Source organism: Hemitrygon akajei, chromosome 9, assembly GCF_048418815.1.
Source record: "Hemitrygon akajei chromosome 9, sHemAka1.3, whole genome shotgun sequence".
In the NCBI taxonomy this organism is placed as follows: Eukaryota; Metazoa; Chordata; class Chondrichthyes; order Myliobatiformes; family Dasyatidae; genus Hemitrygon; species Hemitrygon akajei.
In genome coordinates this window covers 175,863,105-175,885,260 of record NC_133132.1, presented here as the reverse complement: position 1 = coordinate 175,885,260, position 22,156 = coordinate 175,863,105, and the positions used below count along the sequence as shown (strand labels likewise).

The 22,156-nt window shown below is 41.6% G+C and overlaps 1 protein-coding gene across 1 annotated transcript in view; it reads right to left on the bottom strand.

Moving 5' to 3' along the window:
* LOC140733768 (PC3-like endoprotease variant B) overlaps positions 1-22,156 on the bottom strand; it is a 2,072,848-nt gene that overhangs the window by 244,429 nt on the left and 1,806,263 nt on the right. The window contains 1 exon segment of the mRNA XM_073057521.1: positions 2,066-2,180. Coding sequence (XP_072913622.1) covers positions 2,066-2,180 — 115 coding nt within the window.

The window sequence follows — 22,156 nt, the reverse complement described above, 5'->3', positions numbered from 1 at the left end:
CCCCCTGTAGTGACTCATCGTTCCACCCTGAGTCAGCCGCTAATATCCGGAACTCCACGGAATATTTGGCAACACTGCGGGAGACCTGGCAGAGAATGAGTAGGCGCTTGAAAACGTCTTTACCACGGACAGGGTGGTCAAAGATCTTTCTGATCTCCATGATAAAAGTGGCGAAAGAAGAGCAGATATCCGGTTGGTTGTCCCAAACTGTTCTGGCCAATGCTAATGCACTTCCCCGCAGCAACACCATGACATAAACAATCTTTGACTTATCTGTGGAGTAAGTTGACGACTGCTGTTCCAACACCAAGGAGCACTGAAGGAGGAAGGCCCGGCACTTCCCCAAATCCCAGCATAGTGCTCCGGCTCAGGTACATGAGGCTCTCTGGGCGGGGATGTTGGTAACACGTGGGGGGTTGCCACTACAGGCTGTCTGGGTTGGCTAGGCTGGGTTCCAGGAGTGGGTTGAGTGAAATAAGTGGAGACTCAGTCCACCTGGTCACTGATCTGCATGATGTGAGCGGACAGGAAATGGAGGTTCTACATGACCTCCCGGAGCAGTTGGTCGTACTGTCCCAGTAGGGAACCATGGCTGGTGAGGGCTTGTTGAAGGGTGTTTGTGTCCACTGGGTCCATGGTGGCCAGATCGTTCTGTTGTAAAGAAAGGGCAAACCCAAATGCAGGACACTGGTGATGCACCATCAATAACTCACTCTGAGACGTAAGAAGCGAGATATCGGCTTTTATTGACTGGAAGAATGAACAACACTACATCCTGGAGAATGAGGCCGGGCTCAGGCCTCAATCGCCTTTATACAGGGGTCTGTGGGAGGAGCCACAGGAGCAGTCCAGACAGGTATATGTAGTTCACCACAACTGGCATGGAGTTAGAGTTAGGATGCAGACGAGGGCATGAGTGTGACTGGAGCTGAACGGCAATACTTACCTTGACACAGTGCGTTGCTGAGCTGAACGGCAAATGAACAGGCATACTTATCTTGACAAGTAGAGACCGAGTGACACTGGTAAACCTCGGTACTGAAGTAAAACTTAGAACTCACAATCCTAAGCGGTCAGGAATGTGAATTACCACACTGGCTAAAATAACGGTCTGGCGATGAGTGGATGCAAAGCTGGGATACTTATGCTGCAGGTTTAGATGAGAATCGGGTGCACCACAATCAAAGGGAATTAGGAGGATATAGGGAATTAACAGTCGGGACCGTGACATACACAACATCAACCATTTCTCCTTTATCTATCCTGCTAGTTACTTCTTCACAGAATTCCAAAAGATTTGCCAGTCAACGTTTTCCTTTGAGGAAACCATGCTGACTATGGCCTGTTTTTCCATGTGCCTCCAGTACCCTGAGACCTCATTCTTAATAATTGACTCCAACAGCTTCTTAAGCACTGACGTCAGACTAACCGGCCTATAGTTTCCCTTCTTCGGACTCTCTCCCTCCTGGAAGAGTGGAGTGACATTTGCAATTTTCCAGTCTTCCAGAATCATTCCAGGATCTAGTGATTCTTGAAAGATCATTATCAATGCCTCCATGATCTCTTCAGCCGCTTCTTTCAGAACCCTGGGGCCAAAACCTTTGAGAGTTCCCTTGGTCAGCAGAGCAGCCAATGACCCAAGTGTTTGCCTGAATGTGTTTTTGAGCAAGCAGCAGTGGCTGCCTTTCTTTCTTTTCTCTCTTTCCACCATCTTTCTTTCCCCTTCCCCTGTAATTCACAGCTGTTTCTATTAATGATAATAGTGTTTTATGTATCAGATTTACATTTCAAAAATACCACATCACTATTATTGATCAATAATTAATCATTCATCAGACACTTCTGTAGAATTACTTCAATTTTGATTAGGCTGCTCTTCTCTAAAAAGCTTTAATCAAAATACACTTGTACCTGGTTTCCTCCCCCCCCCCCCACCCCATACATTTTGCTATTTTTGGTCATACATTTTGTAAAATCCACCGTAATAAAAATGGCTGGGCATTGATCATTTTGATTTCAGCATTTGAACTTTACAAAGCTGTATTCAAAAGGAATCTCAGGGTACTCACATCACAGGGTCAAGTGGCAATTCTTCTGAGCACATCCGCTGAGGGTTTACAGGAGTCCAGAGAAGGGCTTGCTGGACCATTAACCCAGCATCCATCAGTCCAAACCCGTAACTGTGATTAAAACCAACCAAACACATTTCAATTCACCCTGTAAGAAAATCACATCTACAAGTACATAAAAACACTAAATGGATTTCTTTTTTCAGGTATTTCAGTTGCATTAGGGCACAAATAGCAGTAAATACCTTTTGACAGACATTAAACTTTATTTACTTTATATAGAGATACAGTGCAGAACAGGCCGTTCCAGCCCTTTGAGCCTCACTGCCAGAAACCCCTGATTTACTCTAGCCTAATCACGGAGCAATTTACAATGACTAATTAATCTATTAACTGGACTGTGGGAGGAAACCAGAACAACCCAGAGGAAACTCACTCATTCCATGAGGAGGCATGAAAACTCCTTACAGAGGGCACAGGGACTGAGCTCAAATTCCAATGCTCATGATTCCAATGCTTCGCGCTAACTGCTATGCTACCATGGCACCTCACTCTGCTATTCGGAAGTATCAAGATATGCAGAGTGCATTTAATGTAATTCAGTAAGTAGAATCAAATACAACTTATACAATGTTTACCACTTCCATGGTGTCAATCCGAGATGCACTCCCTCAGCACCCTCCACAACCCAGACCCTTTCCTCTCCCAATCTCATGACAAAACCTAAACAGATACATTAAAAAGACGTAAGAGTGGGGATAGCCTTTGGTCCACAGAGAGAGAAAAAACTGTGGTTAACAGGAGCAGGAACAGGAAAACCTGATAACATAACTAAAAATGAAAAAAATGGAGAAAGATAAAGATTAGCTTTGTCACATGCACATCGAAATATTAAAGAATCCAGTGAAATGCATCGTTTGTGTCAACGACCAACATATAATTATTAAATATGTTATTATAGAGAATATAAATGAATATTAAAATCATGCAGATCACAAATAGGAAACATATTTAACCTTTTTTGTTTTGTGACTGAGCCACAAGTAAGGTAGATATGAGAAATCTGTGCAGATAAATAGTAGGCAAATGCTTTTCTTTCTAAAAATTGCAGGTATAATTCACTCACTGCATTTAAGATGAGTTTTTTTGATTTAAAAGACTGAAAAACGAAAGGCAAAGAGAATTTTTAATTCTAGATGGGGGTGTGTGACTAATTATGAAAAAATATATAGTATCAAAGAGAGACAGTCGTGTTTAAATGATGACAGTTGTGGTTAATAAGCGCAGTAAAGTGAAAGGAAAAATAATTATGCCACCATTTTAGCATTGCGCCAAATAGGTAGGCAGCTATAATATATTATGAGATAAAGAAAATGGTAATGAAGTTTGTCCTAAAGAAAAACACTTGAGCAACTTTGCTTATTTATTATTTCAGGATGGAGACTTTGCACAAAATGAACACAATACTCATTACTGCTATTCATTTCAACTGAGCTCAGGAAGAGATAGACGTTTCTCCTCATATTTGTTAAAAGAGGTGGGATGGAATAGAGCATAGAACATCAAACGTTACAGCACAGTGGAGGCCCTTCAGCCCATTATGCTGTGCTGACCTTTTAACCTTCTCCAAGATCAATCTAACACATCCCTCCATTTTTATTTCATCTTGAAACTGTGAATTTTTTATTGCAGAGCTCAGATTCTTTAAGATAAAGACCATGGAATTATGTGTACCAGACACAGGAGCATGGTTGAAGCCAGCGTAGATTAGCCAGTGTCATGCTAATAGCAGACAGAAGTGAGGGCTCAGGTGGCACTCTACTGCTCCCAATTTCATGTGTCCTTGTGTGAACAGTCCAACAACTCACCTTGGGCCTTTAACCTACGGAAAAAGCTATTAAGTGTATATGCCATACACACAAAATGCTGGTGAAACGCAGCAGGCCAGGCAGCATCTATAGGAAGAAGTACAGTTGGTGTTTCAGGCCGAGCCCCTTCGTCAGGACTGACGAAAGGTCTCGGCTGAAAACGTTGACTGTACTTCTTCCTAAAGATGCTGCCTGGCCTGCTGCGTTCCACCAGCATTTTGTGTGTGTTGCTGGAATTTCCAGCATCTGCAGATTTCCAAGTGTATATGCCAGCTCCATTTCTCTATTCCTCCCCTACTTTCACTCCTTTGACTTTAGTATTCTACACTGTTTCAAAGGAGGACAAGGTAAGCTGGAGGAACCTCATAATGTCCTCTGTTGAAGTTTATTTCAGCCTACAAGACTCTAGAAGTAAGTTGTAGGGTTCTGAAAGAGGTAGCAGTAAAGATTATGAAGGCATTAGTAATGATCTTTCAAAAATCATTGGACTCTGGCAAGGTACCAGAGGACTGGAAAATTGCAAATGTTACTCCATTCTTTAAGAAAGGAGGAACACAGCAGAAAGGAAATTATAGACCAGTTAGCCTGACCTCAGTGGTTGGGAGGATTTTGGAGTCAATTGTTAAGGATGAAGTGATGGAGTACTTGGAGACACAGAACATTATAGGACAAATTTTGCATGGCTTTCTTAAGGGAAAATCCCGTCTGACAAACTTGTTGGAATACTTTGAGAAGATTACACGTAGGATAGATAAAGGGAATGCAGTGGATGTTGTATATTTGGACTTTCAGAAGGCCTTTTACAAGGTACCACACATAAGGCTGCTTTCCAAGTTAAGAGGCCATAGTATTACAGGGAAGTTACTGGCTTGGTTAGAGCATTGGCTGATTGGTAGGAGGCAATAAGTGGGAATAAAAGGATCCTTTTCTGGTTGGCTGCCAGTGACTAATGGTGTTCTGCAGGGGTCAGTGTTGGAACTGCTTCTCTTTATGCTGAATATCAATGATTTAGCTGATGGAATAGATGGCGTTGTTGCTAAGTTTGCAGGTTACCTGAAGATTGGTGGAGTGGCAGCTATGTTTGAGGAAACAGACTGCAGAGGGACCTAGACAGATTAAGAGAGCAGCAAATGAAATACAATGTTGGAAAATGCATGGTCATGCACTTTGGTTGTAGAACTAAATGTGCAGACTTTTTATCTAAACAGGGAGAAAATCCGAAAATCTGAGATGCAAAGAGACTTGGGACTCCTTGTGCAGAACACCTTAAAGGTTAACTTGTAGGTTGAGTTGATGGTGAGGAAAGCAAATACAGAGTTAGCATCCATTTCAAGAGGTCTAGAATACAAGAGCAGGGATGTGATCCTGAGGCTTTATAAGGAACTGGTGAGGCCTCACCTTGAGTATTGTGAACAGTTTTGGGCTCCTCATTTAAGAAAAGATGTGCTGATATTGGAAAGGGTTCAGAGGAGACACACACAGCTGATCCCAGGAATGAAGGTTTGTCGTACAAGGTACATTTGATGGCTGTTGTCCGTACTCACTGGAATTTAGAAGGATGATCTCACTGAAACCTTTCAAATGTTGAAAGGCCTAGACAGAATTGATGCGGAAAGGATGATTCCCATGGTGGGGGAGTCTAGGACAAGAGGGTACAGCCTTGGAATACAGGAACAGAGATGTGGAGAAATTTCTTCTGCCAGAGGGTGGTGAATTAGTGGAATTTGTTACCACAGGCTGCTGTGAAGGACAGGTCATTGGGTGTATTTAAGGCAGAGATTGATAGGTTCTTGATTGGCCATGGCATCAAAGATTACAGAGAGTAGGTCCAGGGAGTGGGGCTGAGGAGGAGATAAAAAGCTCAGCCGTGATTGAATAGCAGAACAGCCTGGATGGGCTAGATGGCCTAATTCTGCTCTTATGCAGTATGGTCTTTATTAGGTATAGAAGGCCCATAATAACCAACCACTGAGAGTAACTTGCAGTTTTGAAAATCATTGACAGTTATATAGGAAAAAAATTGCCAACTTTCTTTGCGAATTTCCATGTACTGTATATTGATGTGTTCCTCACTACAGGAGTTGAATCTCAGTTGGATTAGGACTGTGCTGAGTTCAGGCATTTGGTTTGGCCTTCCTGTGCTGTGCTGCATTTTGCTAGCCTGTTACTCTGTGCAGGTTAGCTGACTCACCAGCAGGGGCAGTTGTGATAGGTAGATGATTAGTTTAAGAACCTTGGGCTAGAAGCTGTTAATTTTTGTTGTCAATTTGAAATATGACTCTCTGCCAAACAAACATACAGATAGTGTAGCGGTGTGCTACACACAGCGCTGGAATAACGACACGCAGTCGGTGAGTTGCAGTTGCAAAAGAGATTTATTCAAACTTCGCGGCCTCACTTTAAAGCCTTCCTGTTCCCGCCCTCCCCGGGCAGGAATGCATATTCACAGTCCCGTCCTGCACGCGGGCTTTTCCCCTTGCTGGTGAAGAAGGCCTGGCGCCCTTTTTGGGATCGGCCTCGATGCCGGTGCGCGCCGCTTTGTGAGCCGGTTCGAATGCGCTGGGAAGTGGGTCGCCACAATAGACCTTTTTTTTGTAAAGCAGCAATGGCCAGTGCAGAGGATATTATTTTAAGGTCAGTGGAGGAAAGTGTAGAGGAGATGTCAGAGTGAGATTTGTTACTCAGAGAGTGGTTGGAGTCTGCAAAGTACTGTCAGTGGTGGTGGTCAAGACAGATGCAACAGGGACGTTAGAGACTCTTAGATGGGCACGGGGATGTAAGGAAAATAGAAGGTTAGAAGGTGGAGTAGGTTTATATGGGCCCATACAGTGGTACTGCTCTCAGTTCTTTGATCCTCAATCACAATTTACTGGGTGTAGCTGGGGAGATGAGAACCAGTAGAGCAGAAAGCTCATCATATGCAAATCAGATTTATCATGTTCAGGAAAAAAGGCTCATCTGAATGGAGAAGCACAAATAAGCAAGCACAAAATCTGTTTCTCTTCTACAAAGATCTATAATTGAGTAGTTTATATGAGGCTGATCTGATTTAGACCCAGCTTTACTGATCTTTAATGTCATTACTGACAATTCTTTACCTGCATGCTGCTCTTAATAAGTAAAAATCTTTCAAATTGTTGTTACCTTAACTTGGAAATTAAATACTCCTGTAGATTGGAGGGCCATATTGTCAAACACCTTCACTCTATCTGTAAGAAGTAAGATTCCCTGATGGCCAACCATTCTAATTTCAACCCTATTCCCATTCTGACAAGTCAGTTCATGGTCTCCTCTGCCAAGATGAGGCCACCCTCAAGGTGGAGGAGCAACACCTCATATTCCATCTAGGTAGCCTCCAACCTGATAGCATGAATATCAATTTCTCTAACTTCAGGTAGTTTATTTACCTTCCTCCTTTCTTTTTCCATTCCCCATTCTGGTTCCCCCTCACCCCTTCCCTGCTCTTCACCTACCTATCAGCTCCTCTTGGTGCCCTTTTGCTTCTGTTTCTCCAATTGTCTACTCTCCTCTCCTATCAGATTTCTTCTTCTTCAGTCCATTACCTTCCAGCTTCTTATTTCATCAACTCTCTGCCACCCACCTGGCTTCACTTATCACCTTCTATCCTTCCCCTCCTCCACCTTCTTATTTTGGTATCTTCTCCCTTCCTTTCTAGTCTTGATAAGACCATAGGATATAGGAGCAGAATTAGGCCTTCTGGCCCATCGAGTCTGCTCCACCATTTCATCAAGACTGATCTATTTTTACACTCAGTCCCAATCTCAGACCTTCCCCATGTATCCCTTTATGCTATGACCAGTCAGGAATCTATCTGCCTTAAATATACATAAAGACTTGCCCTTCACAGCTGCCTGTGGCAACGAATTCCAGAGATTCACCAATCTCAGGCTAAAAAAATTCCTCTCCATCTCCATTCAAAATAAAGGACACCCTTATTTTGAGGCTGTCTTCTCTGGCCTTGGACACTGCACCATAGGAAACATCCTCTCCACATCCACTATATCAAGGCCTTTCCACAGCTTTCAATCCCCCCTCTTTCTTCTACATTCCAGTGAATACAAGCACGGAGCCAGCAAATGCTTTTCACATGACAAGCCATTCAATCCTGGAATAATTTCCGTGAACCTCCTTTGAACCCTCTCCAGTTTCAGCACATCCTTTCTAAGATAAACTGTTCATAATACTCCAACTGAGGCCTCACCAGGGCTTTATAAAGTCTCAACGTAACATCCTTGCTTTTATACTCTAGTCCTCTTGAAATGAATGCTAACATCGAATTTGCCTTCCTCAACATAGACTCAACCTGCAAATTAACCTTTAGGGAATCCTGCACTCCCAAATGCCTTTGAACCTCAGATTTTTGCATTTTCTTTCTGTTTAGAAAGTAATCAACCTTTTCATTTCTTCTACCAAAATGCATGGTCATTCATTCCCCAACACAGTATTCCATCTGCCACTTTGCCTGTTTTCCTAATCTGTCTAAATCCTGCAGTCTCTCTATTCCACAGAACTACCTGCCCCTCCACGTATGTTCATATCATTGCAAACTTTGCAACAAAACCATCACCTCCATCATCCAGATCATTGACATAAATCACTGATGATGGGTCCCAGCCTGAAACATCAACAGTTTATCGATTTCCATAGCTGCTGAGTTCTTCCAGCATCTTGTGTATGCCACTCTGGAATTCCAGCATCTGCAGAATTTCTTGTGTTTATATTTTAGATTATTTAAATACAATTGCAAAGGAATTTACGTCTTTGAATATTTATAATGTGCGAAATTTTCTTTGAAATTTCAAGCTGATTTAGCATTCAGGAACCTTCTAAGTCCTGTTGCATTCACCGCCCCATTTATTTCATTATCACAAAATATACCAGCAAATATAATTGTTCCTGAACTGGTAAAATAAGTCACTCAGAATTAAACATGTTCATGCCAAATAGTAACTCGCAAAATCCTTAAACCTGTAATATAAATTATGAAGTAAATAAATATTAAAGTGCATATTTGTCACCATTTACTACCTTGAGATTCATTTTCTTGAAGACATTTACAAGAAAGAGAAAAAAAACAATAGAATCAATTTTCCTCTCGAAGTCCAGTAAAGACGGGATAGTTTCCTGTAGACCGTTTGCCTTCTTTCTCCTTATCACTGTATTAGATAACACATTGGTGGCAGTAAACATCACCAATCAGCCTTTTCAAACAGAGGGAAAACTTCACCTGCCCCATCACTGAACTGTTCCACAAATTATGGACTCTCATGATCTTGATATTTATTGTTTATTCATTTATTATTATTATTTCTTTGTTTTTCTTTTGTATTTACACAGGTAGTTGTCTATTGCACATTTGGTGTTTGTCCCATTAGTTGTGGTCTTTCATTAATTCTATTATGTTTCTTTTTATTTACTGTGAATGCCACAAGAAAGTGGATCTCTGGGTTGTACATGGTGATAACAAGTTTACTTTGAACTTTCAACTTTAAAACAATGTGTTGATGGAGATTGGTAAATTGAACAGAATCTCTGAAGTGAAAGAAACTGTTAATGTTTTGGGTTGAAATCAGTCCAGCTACCTTCATCAAGAGAGAATATTGTAATTATAGTTGTTATGTGGGTAGCACAATTAGAATAATATTTTACAGTGCCAGCGATCGGGGTTCATTTCCTGCTGCTGTCTATAAAGAGATTTTACAGTATGTTCTCCCCATGATTATGTTGGTTTGCTGCAGGTGCTCTGATTTCATGTTCTAAACATAGAAACATTGAAACATAGAAAACCTACAGCACAATACAGGCCCCTTGGTCCACAATGCTGTGCTCAACATGTACTTTAGAATTTCTTAGGGTTACCCACAGCCCTCTATTAAACGTGTATAGATTAATAGAGACTAATGATATGTGGGTATGCTATGTTGGCGCTGGAAGAATGGTGACATTTGTGGGCTGCCCCCAACACAAATGGCACATTTTCTTAAATATTTCAATATTTTGATAAAAATGTGAAAAATAAAACTAATCTTTATTTGTAATCTTTGAAAAGCTGGAGGAACTTAATGGGTCAGGCAGCATCTATGGAGAGAAATAGATGGGATGTCAGTTGGGCCTCATTTCCAGGAAGAGACACAGACGTCGGTTCTCAATATGGAAATCACTGTTGTGTCGTCAACTATCAGGTTCCATATCACTGGCATATGTCATAAAATGTGTTGTTTTGTGGCAGCAGTATATTGTTAAACATAATAATAAAAATATAACTGACAGTAAGTATATATAAAAATATGTATTATTTAATTAATGCAAAAAATAAGAAAATAAATAATGAGGAAGTGTTCATGGGTTCAATGTCTGTTCAGAAATCTGATGGCTGAGGGGAAGAAGCTGTTCCTGAATCACTGAGTGTATATTCAGGCTCCTGTAACCCCACTTTTTAAAAAAGGAGGGAGAGAGAAACCGGGGAATTATAGACCGGTTAGTCTGACATCGGTGGTGGGGAAAATGCTAGAGTCGGTTATCAAAGATGTGATAACAGCACATTTGGAAAGAGGTGAAATTATCGGACAAAGTCAGCATGGATTTGTGAAAGGAAAATCATGTCTGACGAATCTTATAGAATTTTTTGAAGATGTAACTAGTAGAGTGGATAGGGGAAAGTCAGTGGATGTGGTATATTTAGATTTTCAAAAGGCTTTTGACAAGGTCCCACACAGGAGATTAGTGAGCAAACTTAAAGCACACGGTATTGGGGGTATGGTATTGATGTGGATAGAGATTTGGTTGGCAGACAGGAAGCAAAGAGTGGGAGTAAACGGGACCTTTTCAGAATGGCAGGCAGTGACTAGTGGGGTACCGCATGGCTCAGTGCTGGGACCCCAGTTGTTTACAATATATATTAATGATTTAGACGAGGGAATTAAATGCAGCATCTCGAAGTTTGCGGATGACACGAAGCTGGGCGGCGGTGTTAACTGTGAGGAGGATGCTAAGAGGATGCGGGGTGACTGGGATAGGTTAGGTGAGTGGGGAAATTCATGGCAGATGCAATTTAATGTGGATAAATGTGAGGTTATCCACTTTGGTTGAAAGAACAAGAAAACAGATTATTATCTGAATGGTGGCCGATTAGGAAAAGGGGAGATGCAACGAGACCTGGGTGTCATTGTACACCAGTCATTGAAGGTGGGCATGCAGGTACAGCAGGCAGTGAAAAAGGCAAATGGTATGTTGGCATTCATAGGAAAAGGATTTGAGTACTGGAGCAGGGAGGTTCTACTGCAGTTGTACAAGGCCTTGGTGAGACCGCACCTAGAATATTGTGTGCAGTTTTGGTCCCCTAATCTGAGGAAAGACATTCTTGCCATAGAGGGAGTATAGAGAAGGTTCACCAGATTGATTCCTGGGATGGCAGGACTTTCATATGAAGAAAGACTGGATCAACTAGGCTTATACTCACTGGAATTTAGAAGATTGAGGGGGGATCTTATTGAAACGTATAAAATTCTAAAGGGATTGGACAGGCTAGATGCAGGAAGATTGTTTCCGATGTTGAGGAAGTCCAGAACAAGGGGTCACAGTTTAAGGATAAAGGGGAAGCATTTTAGGACCAAGATGAGGAAAAACTTCTTCACACAGAGAGTGGTGAATCTGTGGAATTCTCTGCCACAGGAAACAGTTGAGGCCGGTTCATTGGCTATATTTAAGAGGAAGTTAGATATGGCCCTTGTGGGTAAAGGGATCAGGGGGTATGGAGAGAAAGCAGGTACAGGGTTCTGAGTTGGATGATCAGCCATGATCATACTGAATGGTGGTGCAGGCTCAAAGGGCCGAATGTCCTACTCCTGCACCTATTTTCTATGTTTCTATGTTTCTGTACCTTCTTCTTGACGGTAGCAATGAGGAGAGGGTATGTCCCGGTGAAGGGAGTCCTTACTGAAGGATGAATTGAATTGAACTGATTTTATTTCTTTCATCCTTCACATACATGAGAAATAAAAATCTTTAATTTACGTCTCTGTCTGAATGTGCAATGTGCAATTAATAATAATTTGTAATAAATAGTATGTATTAAACGGAACTGTCAATATAGCTTAGAAATACTGTGTCTGTGCGAATTAAGCAGTCTGATGGCCTGGTGGACAATGCTGCCCTGGAGCCTGTTGGTCCTGGCTTTAATGCTGTGATATTGTCTCCCGGAAGGTTTTCTGGTTCAGGTGACTCAGGTCCCCAGTGATCCTTCAGGCCCCTTTTATGCACCTGTCCTGAATAGTGGGAAGTTCACATCCACAGATGCACTCTGCTGTCCGAATCACTCTCTTCAGAGTCCTGCGACTGAGGGAAGTACAGTCCCCATAACGTAAGACCATAAGACATAGGAGCAGAATTAAGCCATCTGGCCTATTGTGTCTGCTCCGCCATTCAATCATGGCTGATCCTTTTTTTAACCTCTCCTTGACTCCTGTTCCCGGCCTTCTCCCGGCAACCTCTGATGCCACGTCCAATCAAGAACCTTCCAATCCATGCCTTAAGTCCACCCAACAACCTGGCCTCAACAGCTGCATGTGACAATGCCACAAATTCGTCGTCCTTTGAAAGGGCACCCCTCTATTCTGAGGCTGTGCCCTCTTGTCCTCGACTCTCCCACCATGGGAAACATCCTACATCTACTCTATTTAGGCCTTCAGCATTCTAAAGTTTTCAATGAGATCCCCCCTCATCCTTCTGAATTCCAGTGAGTACAGACTCAGAGCATTCAAATGTTCCTCGTATGATAACACTTTCATTCCTGGAATCATCCTTGTGATCCTCCTCTGGACCTTCTCCAATGCCAGCTCATCTTTTTTAAGATGAGGGGCCCAATACTCAAGGTGAGGCCTCACCAGTGTCTTGTAAAGCCTCAGCATCATGTCCTTGCTCTTATATTGTAGACCTCTTGAAAGAAATGCTAACATGCCATTTGCCTTCCTCACCACCGACTAGTCCAGCAAGTTAAACAAGATTCCCAAGTTCCTCTGCATCTCAGATTTTTGGATTTCCTCCCCATTTAGAAAATAGCCCGCACATTTATTTCTACTACCAAAGTGCATGACCATGCATTTTTCAACGCTGTATTTCATTTTCAACTTTCTTGCCCATTCTCCTAATCTACCTAAGTCCTTCTGCATCCTACCTGTTTCCTCAACACTACCTGCCCCTCTACCAATCTTTGTATCATCAGCTAACTTGGCAAGAAAGCCATCTATTCCATCACCTAAATCATTTATATAGAGCATAAAAGAAGCATTCCCAAACCAACCCCTTCAGAACACCACTAACCCTCTCCTCAAAGAATTCTAACAGGTTCATCAGGCATGATTTTCCCTGAAGGAAACCATGATGACTTTGTGCTATCTTGTCCTGTGTCCCCAAGTACTCCATCCTTAACAATTGACTCTAACATCTTCCCAAAAGTGTTAAAGAGTGGAGTAACATTTACAATTTTCCAGTCCTCTGGCACCGTGCCAGAGTCCAATGATTTCTGAAAGATCATTTCTAATACCATCACAATCTCTAATGCTACCTCTTTCAGAACCCTAGGGTGCAGTTCATCTGGTCCGGGTGAATTATGTAGCTTTGGGTCTTTCAGCTTTTTGAGCACCTTCTCTCTTGTAATAGTAACCCAATCCACTTCTCTTCCTTCACACACGACAACATCAGGCACACTGCTAATGTACTCCGCAGTGAAGACTGTTGCAAAATACTCATTTAGTTCATCAGCCATCTCCTTGTCACTCGTTATTATTTCTTCTGCCTCATTTTCTAGTGGTCCTATGTCTACTTTCATTTCTCTTTTATTTTAACATACTTGAAAAAACTTTTACTATCCACTTTGATATTATTTGCTATCTTGCTTTTATATTTCATCTTTTCCCTTCTAATGATTTTTAATTGTTCTCTGTAGGTTTTTAAAAACTTCCCAATCCTCTACCTTCCCATTGATTTTTGCTTTGTTGTATATCCTTTCTTTGCCTTTACAATAGCTTTGACTTCCCTTGTCAACCATGGTTGTACTAGTTTACCATTTGAGTATTTCTTCATTTTTGGAATACACATGTCCTACACCTTCCTTATTTTCCCTAGAAACTCTTGCCATTGCTGCTCTGCTGACATCCCTGCCAGCAGCTCCTTCCAATTTACCAACTCCTCTCTATAACATTGTAATTTCCTTCACTCCACTGAAATACTGCTACATCAGACTTTTTCCCTATCAAATTTCAAGTTGAACACAATCATATTGTGATCACTGGTTCCTAAGGGTTCTTTTACCTTAAGCTCCCTAATCACCTCCAGTTCATTACATAACACCCAATCCAGTAGAGCTGATCCCCTAGTAGGCTCAATGACAAACTGCTCTAAAAAGCCATCTCTTAGGCATTCAATAAATTCACTCTCTTGTGATCCATTACCAGACTAATTTTCCCAATTGACCTGCATGTTAAAATCTCCCATGACTATCATAACATTGCCCTTTTGATTAGCCTTTTCTATTTCCTGTTGTAATCTGTGGTTACCTCTCAGCCACTATTGGGACGCCTGTATATAACTGTCATGAACACCTTTTTACCCTTGTAGTTTCTTAATCAGTCTACAAGGATTCAATATCTTCTGATCTTATGTCACATCCTTCTACTGATTTGATACCATTCTTTACCAGTAGAGCCATGCCACCCCTTCTGCCTGTCTTCCTATCCCTCCCATATAATGTGTAACCTTGGACATACCGGGCAGTAATACAGCCAGTCAGGATGCTCTCAATTGTGCCCTTGTAGAAAGTCATTAGGATTTGGGTACACATGCCAAACTTTTTCAACCATCTGAGGTGAAAGAGGCACTGTGTGCTTTTTGTCACCACCCAGCCAGTATGTACAGACCATGTGAGATGCTCGGTGATGTATATACTAAGGAATTTAAAGCTGTTCACTCTCTCAGTCTCAGATCCATTCATGTCAATAGGGGTAAGCCTGTCTCCATTCCTCCTGTAATCCACAACCAGCTCCTTTGCTTTTACAACACTGAGGGTGAGGTTGTTTTTTTATGACACTACTGTGTCAGGGTGATGACTTCTCTGTCGGCTGCCTCATTATTATTTGACATTAAGACAATCAATGTACTATCGTCAGCAAATTTAATTAGCAGATTCGAGCTGTGGCTGGTGACACAATCATGGGTATACAGAGAGTAAAAGAGGGGATTTAATACACAGCCCTGAGTGGCTCCTGTGTCAGAGGGGCAGAGGTCAGGAAGCCCACTCTTAACCACCTGCCTGCGATCTGACAGGAAGTCCAGGATCCAGCTGCACAAGGCAGGGTGAAGGCCGAGGTCTCTGAGCTTCTTGTCAAGCCTGGTGGGAATTATAGTGTTGAATGCTGAACTGTAGTTCAAGAACAGTGAGAATAGGAATAGAATGAGATGGAGGATAAATGTGTGACTGAGGGATTGGAGCAGAGGGCAGGGATTCAGATTTCTGGATCATTGGGACCTCTTTTGGGGCGGGTGTGACCTGTACAAAAAGGACGGGTTACACTTGAATCCCAGGAGGACCAATATCCTGGCGGGCAGGTTTGATAGAGCTGTTGGGGAGGGTTTAAACTAGTTTGGCGGGGGGGGGGGGGGGTGGGAAACAGAATGTGAGTGCAGGGATTAAGGTAGAAGGACTAGGGCAAGATGCTAAGAGTTCTGAGTTGATGAGGAAGGACAGGCAGGGGACAGAACATAATTGTAGCCAGTTAAAGGGGTTGAAATGTGTCTATTTCAATGCTAGGAGTATTAGGAACAAGGAGGATGAACTTAGAGCATGGATTAGTACGTGAAACTACGATGTTATGGCTGTTACTGAAACTTGGTTGGAGGAAGGGCAGGATTGGATGATGCAGGTCCTGGGGTTCAGGTGTTTTAAAAGGAATAGGATGGGAGGTAGAAAAGGGGGGGGGGGAGTGACATTGCTGGTCAGGGATAGTATCACGGCTATAGAAAGGGAGGATGCTGCAGAGGGAGTGTCCACTGAGTCAGTCTGGGTGGAAGTCAGAAATAGGAAGGGATCAATCACTGTGCTGGGAGTAGTCTATAAGCCCTCAAATAGCCCTCTAGACACTGAGGAGCAGATAAGCAGGCAGATTTTAGAATGGTGCAGGAAATACAGGGTAGTAGTTATGGAAGATTTCAACTTCCCTCATATTGACTGGCACCTCCTGAGTGCAAGGGGGATAGATGGGGCTGAGTTTGTCAGGTGTGTTCAAGAGGGATTCCTGATACAGTATATGGACCGGCCGACGAGAGGAGAGGCTATACTGGATCTAGTTCTGGGTAATGAACCTGGTCAGGTGACAGACCTCTTGGTGCAGGAGCATTTTGGTGAGAGTGACCACAACTCCCTTAGCTTCAGCATAACTATGGAAAGGGATAAAATCAGACGAAATGGTTAAGTGTTTAACTGGGGAAGGGCTAACTTTGAAGGGATAAGGCAGGAACTAGCGAGAGTAAATTGGAAACAGATTTTCAAAGGGGAAAGCACAGAAGTAATGTGGGAGAAGTTTAGGGACCACTTGAGCTGGGTTCAGGATAGGTTTGTCCCACTGAGGCAAGGAAAAAATGGTAGGAAAAGGGAACCGTGGCTGACAAAACATGTGAGGCAACTTGTCAAGAGAAAAAAAGAAGAATATGTTAGATATAAGAAGCAGGAAGTAGGAGGGGCTTATGAGCAATATAAGGTAGCCAGGAAAGAGCTAAAGAAAGGACTTAGGAGAGCTCAAAGGGGGCATGAGAAGGCCTTCGTATGTAGGATTAAGGAGAACCCCAAGGCGTTCGATGTGTATGTGAAGAATAGGAGGATGATGAGAATGAAAGTGGGACCGCTGAAGGTAAGAGGGCAACATGTGCCTGGAGGCAGAGGAGGTTGGGAGGGTCCTAAATAAATACTTTGCTTCAGTATTCACAAGTGAAAAGGATCTTGATTAGGATGAGGTCAAAATAGAACAGGCCTGTGTGCTGGACAATGTGGAAATTAGGAAGAAGAAGTGCTGGATCTTCTTAAAAACATTAAGATTGATAAATCCCCAGGGGCCTATATGATACACCCCAGGTTGTTGTGGGAATTGAGAGAAGAGATCGCAGGAGCATTAGCCATGATCTTTGAATCCTCTTTGGCTGCAGGGGAAGTGCCGGAGGACTGGAGAATGGCAAATGTAGTTCCCTTGTTTAAAAAATGTAATAGGGAGAAACCTGGGAACTATAGACCGGTTAGTCTTACGTCGGCAGTATGAAAACTACTGGAAAGGATTCTTAAGGATAGGATCTACGAGCATTTGGAGAAGTACAGTCTACTCACGGATAGTCAACATGGCTTTGTGAAGGGAGGATCGTGCCTCACGAGCCTGAGTTTTTTGAAAAGGTAACAAAATAAATTGATGAGGGTAGGGCAGTGGATGTGGTCTACATGGACTTTAGCAAAGCATTTGACAAGGTCCCTCATGAGAGACTCATCCAGAAAGTCATGAGACATGGGATAAGTGGCTGTTTGGATAAAAATTTGGCTTAAAGGAAGAAAGCAGAGGGTAGTTGTGGAAGGAAAGTATCCCAGGATCTGTCCTGGGACCCTTGCTATTTGTGATTTTTATAAATGACCTGGATGTAGATGCGGAAGGATGGGTGAGTAAGTTTGTGGATGACACGAAGATTGGAGGAGTTGTGGATGGAGCTGTAGGTTGTCGAAGGTTACAAGAGGATATAAACAGGCTGCAGAGTTGGGCAGAAAAATGGCAGATGGAGTTCAATCCGGACAAGTGTGAGGTGATGCATTTTGGAAGGACAAACCAGAAGACTTATTAATGGTCAGTTACTTAAAGAGTGTGGATGAACAAAGGGACCTTGGGGTTCAAATCCATTCATCCCTCAAGGTCGCTGCGCAGGTTGATAGGGTAGTTAAGAAGGCCTATGGAATGCTAGGCTTCATAAACAGGGGGATTGAGTTCAAGAGTAGAGAGGTCATGTTGCAACTCTACAAATCTCTGTTGAGACTGCACTTAGAGTATTGTGTTCAATTCTGGTCACCTCATTATAGGAAGGATGTGGAAGCTATGGAGAGGGTGCAGAGGAGATTTACCAGGATGTTGCCTGGTTTGGAGAACAAGTCATATGAAGCAAGGTTAGCAGAGCTGGGACTTTTCTCCTTGGAGCGTGGAAGAATGAGAGGGGACTTGATAGAAGTCTACAAGATTATGAGAGGCATAGATAGGGTGGATAGTCAGTACCTGTTTCCCAGGGCACCAATAGCAAACACCAGAGGGCATATGTACAAAATTAAGGGAGGGAAGTTTAGGGGAGACATCAGGGGTAAGTTTTTTACACAGAGGGTTGTGAGTGCCTGGAATGACTTGCCAGGGATGGTGGTGGAGGCTAAAACATTAGGGGTATTTAAGAGCCTCTTGGACAGGCACATGGATGAAAGAAAAATGGAGGGTTATGGGGTAGTATGGGTTTAGTACTTTTTTTAAAGGATTATATGAGTCGGCACAACATGGAGGGCTGAAGGGCCTGTACCCTGCTGTAGTGTTCTATGGTTCTAAACAGCTTTCTCACATAAGCATCCCACTGCTCCAGATACCATCTTTTTGAGGCATTGCCTTTTGAAGGTGTCCTGGATGCTGTGCCCATGATGAAGCTGACTGAATTTACAACGTTCTGAAGCTTTTCCCATCCTGTGCAGGGCTCTCCCTGTACCAGACAGTGATGCAAACAGTTAGAATGAAGAAGCAAGTTAGACTGAGCAGTGCTGATGATAAAAACAGCAGTAGTGCTTAAGGAGTTAACTATAGTCTGGTTATCATTGACACAACTTAATTATTATCTTTTCAATTTAGAGTGAAATGTTTTTATTTATGTAAGAGTAAAATAATAAGGCATCTCTTCAGAAGTCCTCTTATTGATTCTGATCTATGCTGGAGTTTAATGACACAAACACACAAAAGGTCTTCAAAAGGTTGTAATTACACTTCTTTTCATATTGATAGGCTTCTCTGATCTGACACACGTTATTTGTTTCCATTTATTACTGAAAATTTGGTTATATTGATATAATTAAAACTAATTTTATCTTCTTTTATCTTGGCAAATCATGCAAAAATATAAAGTGTTTTGCCTGACAAAGAGGCTGTGAATCATAAACACAAGAGATTCTGCAGATGCAGGAAATCTGGAGCAACATATACAAGATGCTGGAAGAACTCTGCAGGTCAGGCAGCATCTGTGGAAATGAACTGGAAAGGAAAGGGGAAGAAGCCAGAATAAGAAGGTGGGGGAAGGGAAGCTAGCAAGAGATAGGCAAAGCCAAGGGAGGGAGGGTGATGAAGTAAGAAGCTGGGAGGGGATAGGTGGAAAAGGTATAGAGCTGATGAAGCATGAATCAGATAGGAGAGGAGAGTAGACCATGGGAGAGAGTGTAGGAGGAGGGGACCCAATATAGACAAATGAAGAGAAGAGAAGAGGTAAATGGGGGAAGAGTGGGGAATTGTAGAAGAGGGAATGGGAAGGGGGAGAAATTACTGGAAGATGGCAAAATTGATGTTCATGTCGTCAGTTTGGGGGCTACCCAGATGGAATATGAGGTATTGGCCTTCCAACGTAAGATTTTGTTTATAACCAGATAACAATTACAGCACGGAATGAAGCCATCTTGGCCCTTCTAGTCCATGCCGGAAACTTACTCTCACCTAATCCCACTGACCTGCACTCAGCCCATAACCCTCCATTCCTTTCCTGTCCATATACCCATCCAATTTTACTTTAAATGACAATACCGAACCTGCCTGTTTTTTTGCTCCAGGTGTTAATCAGATCCTTTATTCATGAATCACTGTAAACTATTGAAGCTGCTCTTTCTATTCTCTCAAGTTAAACTATTGGTGCTGTTCTCTCCGAGTTCAGATAAATTGCAGGAGCTGCAAAAAATATTCTATTGAAAAAATTCAATGTATATGACATTTCTCCCATGAGGAATGTGCACCTGGAAAAAGGTCTGGGTTCTGCAAGGCTAGAGATCAATATTCTGCTGTTGTCTCAACTTCACTAATAAATAAAAACAAAAAAAGTAGGTGGCAATCTCAGCCAGAAATGTACAGTATAACTATGTCAAAAATTCCACTGATGCTTAGCTCTTCAAAAGTTCGATGTCATTGTCAGTGCCTGAGGCATTTGACAAACAGAAGAGATGTTGAATCTGACAAGCTGTTTGACTATTCAGGGTTCACTTTTGGTCTTTTTTTTAAGTCAGAATGGCCACAAATAGAGCACTGTCAGGCAGAAATCAAGGGCATTTATGAAGGATGTGGTGTTGAAACAAGCAGCTTAAACAGATAGTTGTAACAAACATAAATTGCAGGAGGTCAGGTAGCATCTATGGAGATGAATCAACAGCTGGAAATGTTAAATTTTCAGCAATGTTTTCACATAAAAGGGCTGCGCTGTTGATTTCCTAAACCAAACGTAGGCACTTTCAAACGTATTCAGGGATGACAAAATGCTTATCCAGAAACAGTTAGCAACCTTGCCAATCATACATAACATACTAAGAAATGTAAAACAAAATATTTGATATGATATAAATGAGACAAATTTTAATGTGTTCAGATTGCGATTTGTTCTTCTAGCACACACAACTTTGAAAAGACACCTGCTTCGTCTGGGTAAATAAGCAACTTTACTATTATGAAATCTGGTTCTAAATTCAGATTTCATATTCCAAATAATACTTCAACTGCCCAAACTAAAAATTTAATGTTTAAATTGTCATCTACACTTTGAGAAACTTCTATGGATGCACAGTGGAGACTGTTATGTTTTGTAACTTCAAAACATTAAACTAATACAAAGAAGAAGAGTAAGTGTTCAACACTGACTAGAAGGGCCGAGATGGCCCGTCCGTGCTGTAATTGTTATATGCTTATATGGTTATAAGAAGTGGGAGTCTGGGAATGTAGGTCTGACTTCCTACAGTATTTACGTTTTAGCAAAGCACACACCTATCAAGTGGTAGCGTGATTGATTGATTTATTTATTATTATAGTTATTATTTTCTTCTTCTTCTATATTAGATATTGCATTGAACTGGTGCTGCAACAAATTTCACAACACATGCAATGATGATAATCCTGATTCTGATAAAGCAAAGTATCAGTAAAATACTTTTTAGCCTGAATAGGCTGGAAGTGTCTGTTACCATCAGTAATTCCAAATAAATGATCATCAGATCTAGTTCAGATCAAACTGTGAATGTAACATGAACTAACTTAAATAATGCAAAAACAAATGTGAGTATATCACAAGTTAAAGTAATAGGTATTTTGATTTCAGAGTAATCAGAGTCGGGTTCTATTACCTGAACTAGAATCAGATTTCTTCTCTTTAATCAGAGTCTAAGTTATACATTGCACATCTAAGTTTAATTTTTTCAAGATAAGATTGGCTGGAATTTAAATCTGATTCCATAATACAATTTTAATCAATGTTGAAATATATTAATTTGGATTTGACATGTTCTAACTTTTAGAATCTAGATCAATACTTCTGTGATTTATAAACATTGAATGCATACATTTTCATCACATTGCTGTTGACTCTGTGAAGATTATGTCACCGATTTACAAGACTATTTTCTCACTATAACAAAACTATGTCGCTTTATACACATGGAAATAGAGGCTCCCAGAATATGCACTTGGCATTTCAACCAGTCTTTTCAATCTGAAATAAATATTTCTCAGGAATGGCTTTACCATATCACTCCCGGAAAAATTCAGTGCAATCAGTGAACCCTACATCATAATCAAATGGGGTTTAGATTAGAGACATCAGAAAATAGAGAGCAAGGAAAATGAAACTATTCACTTAACTGGTCCCAAAACTAACACCAATCTCGCACAAACATATTCCAATATTTTTTTCTCAAGTACTCCCTCAATATTACCATGTAATTGCTAAACAAAGAGTTGGTCCTTTAAATCTCAAGCAAATTTCTACATTCCGACTAGTTGCATCACCATCTCATGCGGAGGGGCCATTGCACAGGATCAGCAAAAGCCCAAGATGTCTTCTGTAGCAAGCTCTCTAGATACACAAATAAAGATACAATTAAGGCTTGTTTGCATGATTTCTCCCCCATTCTCC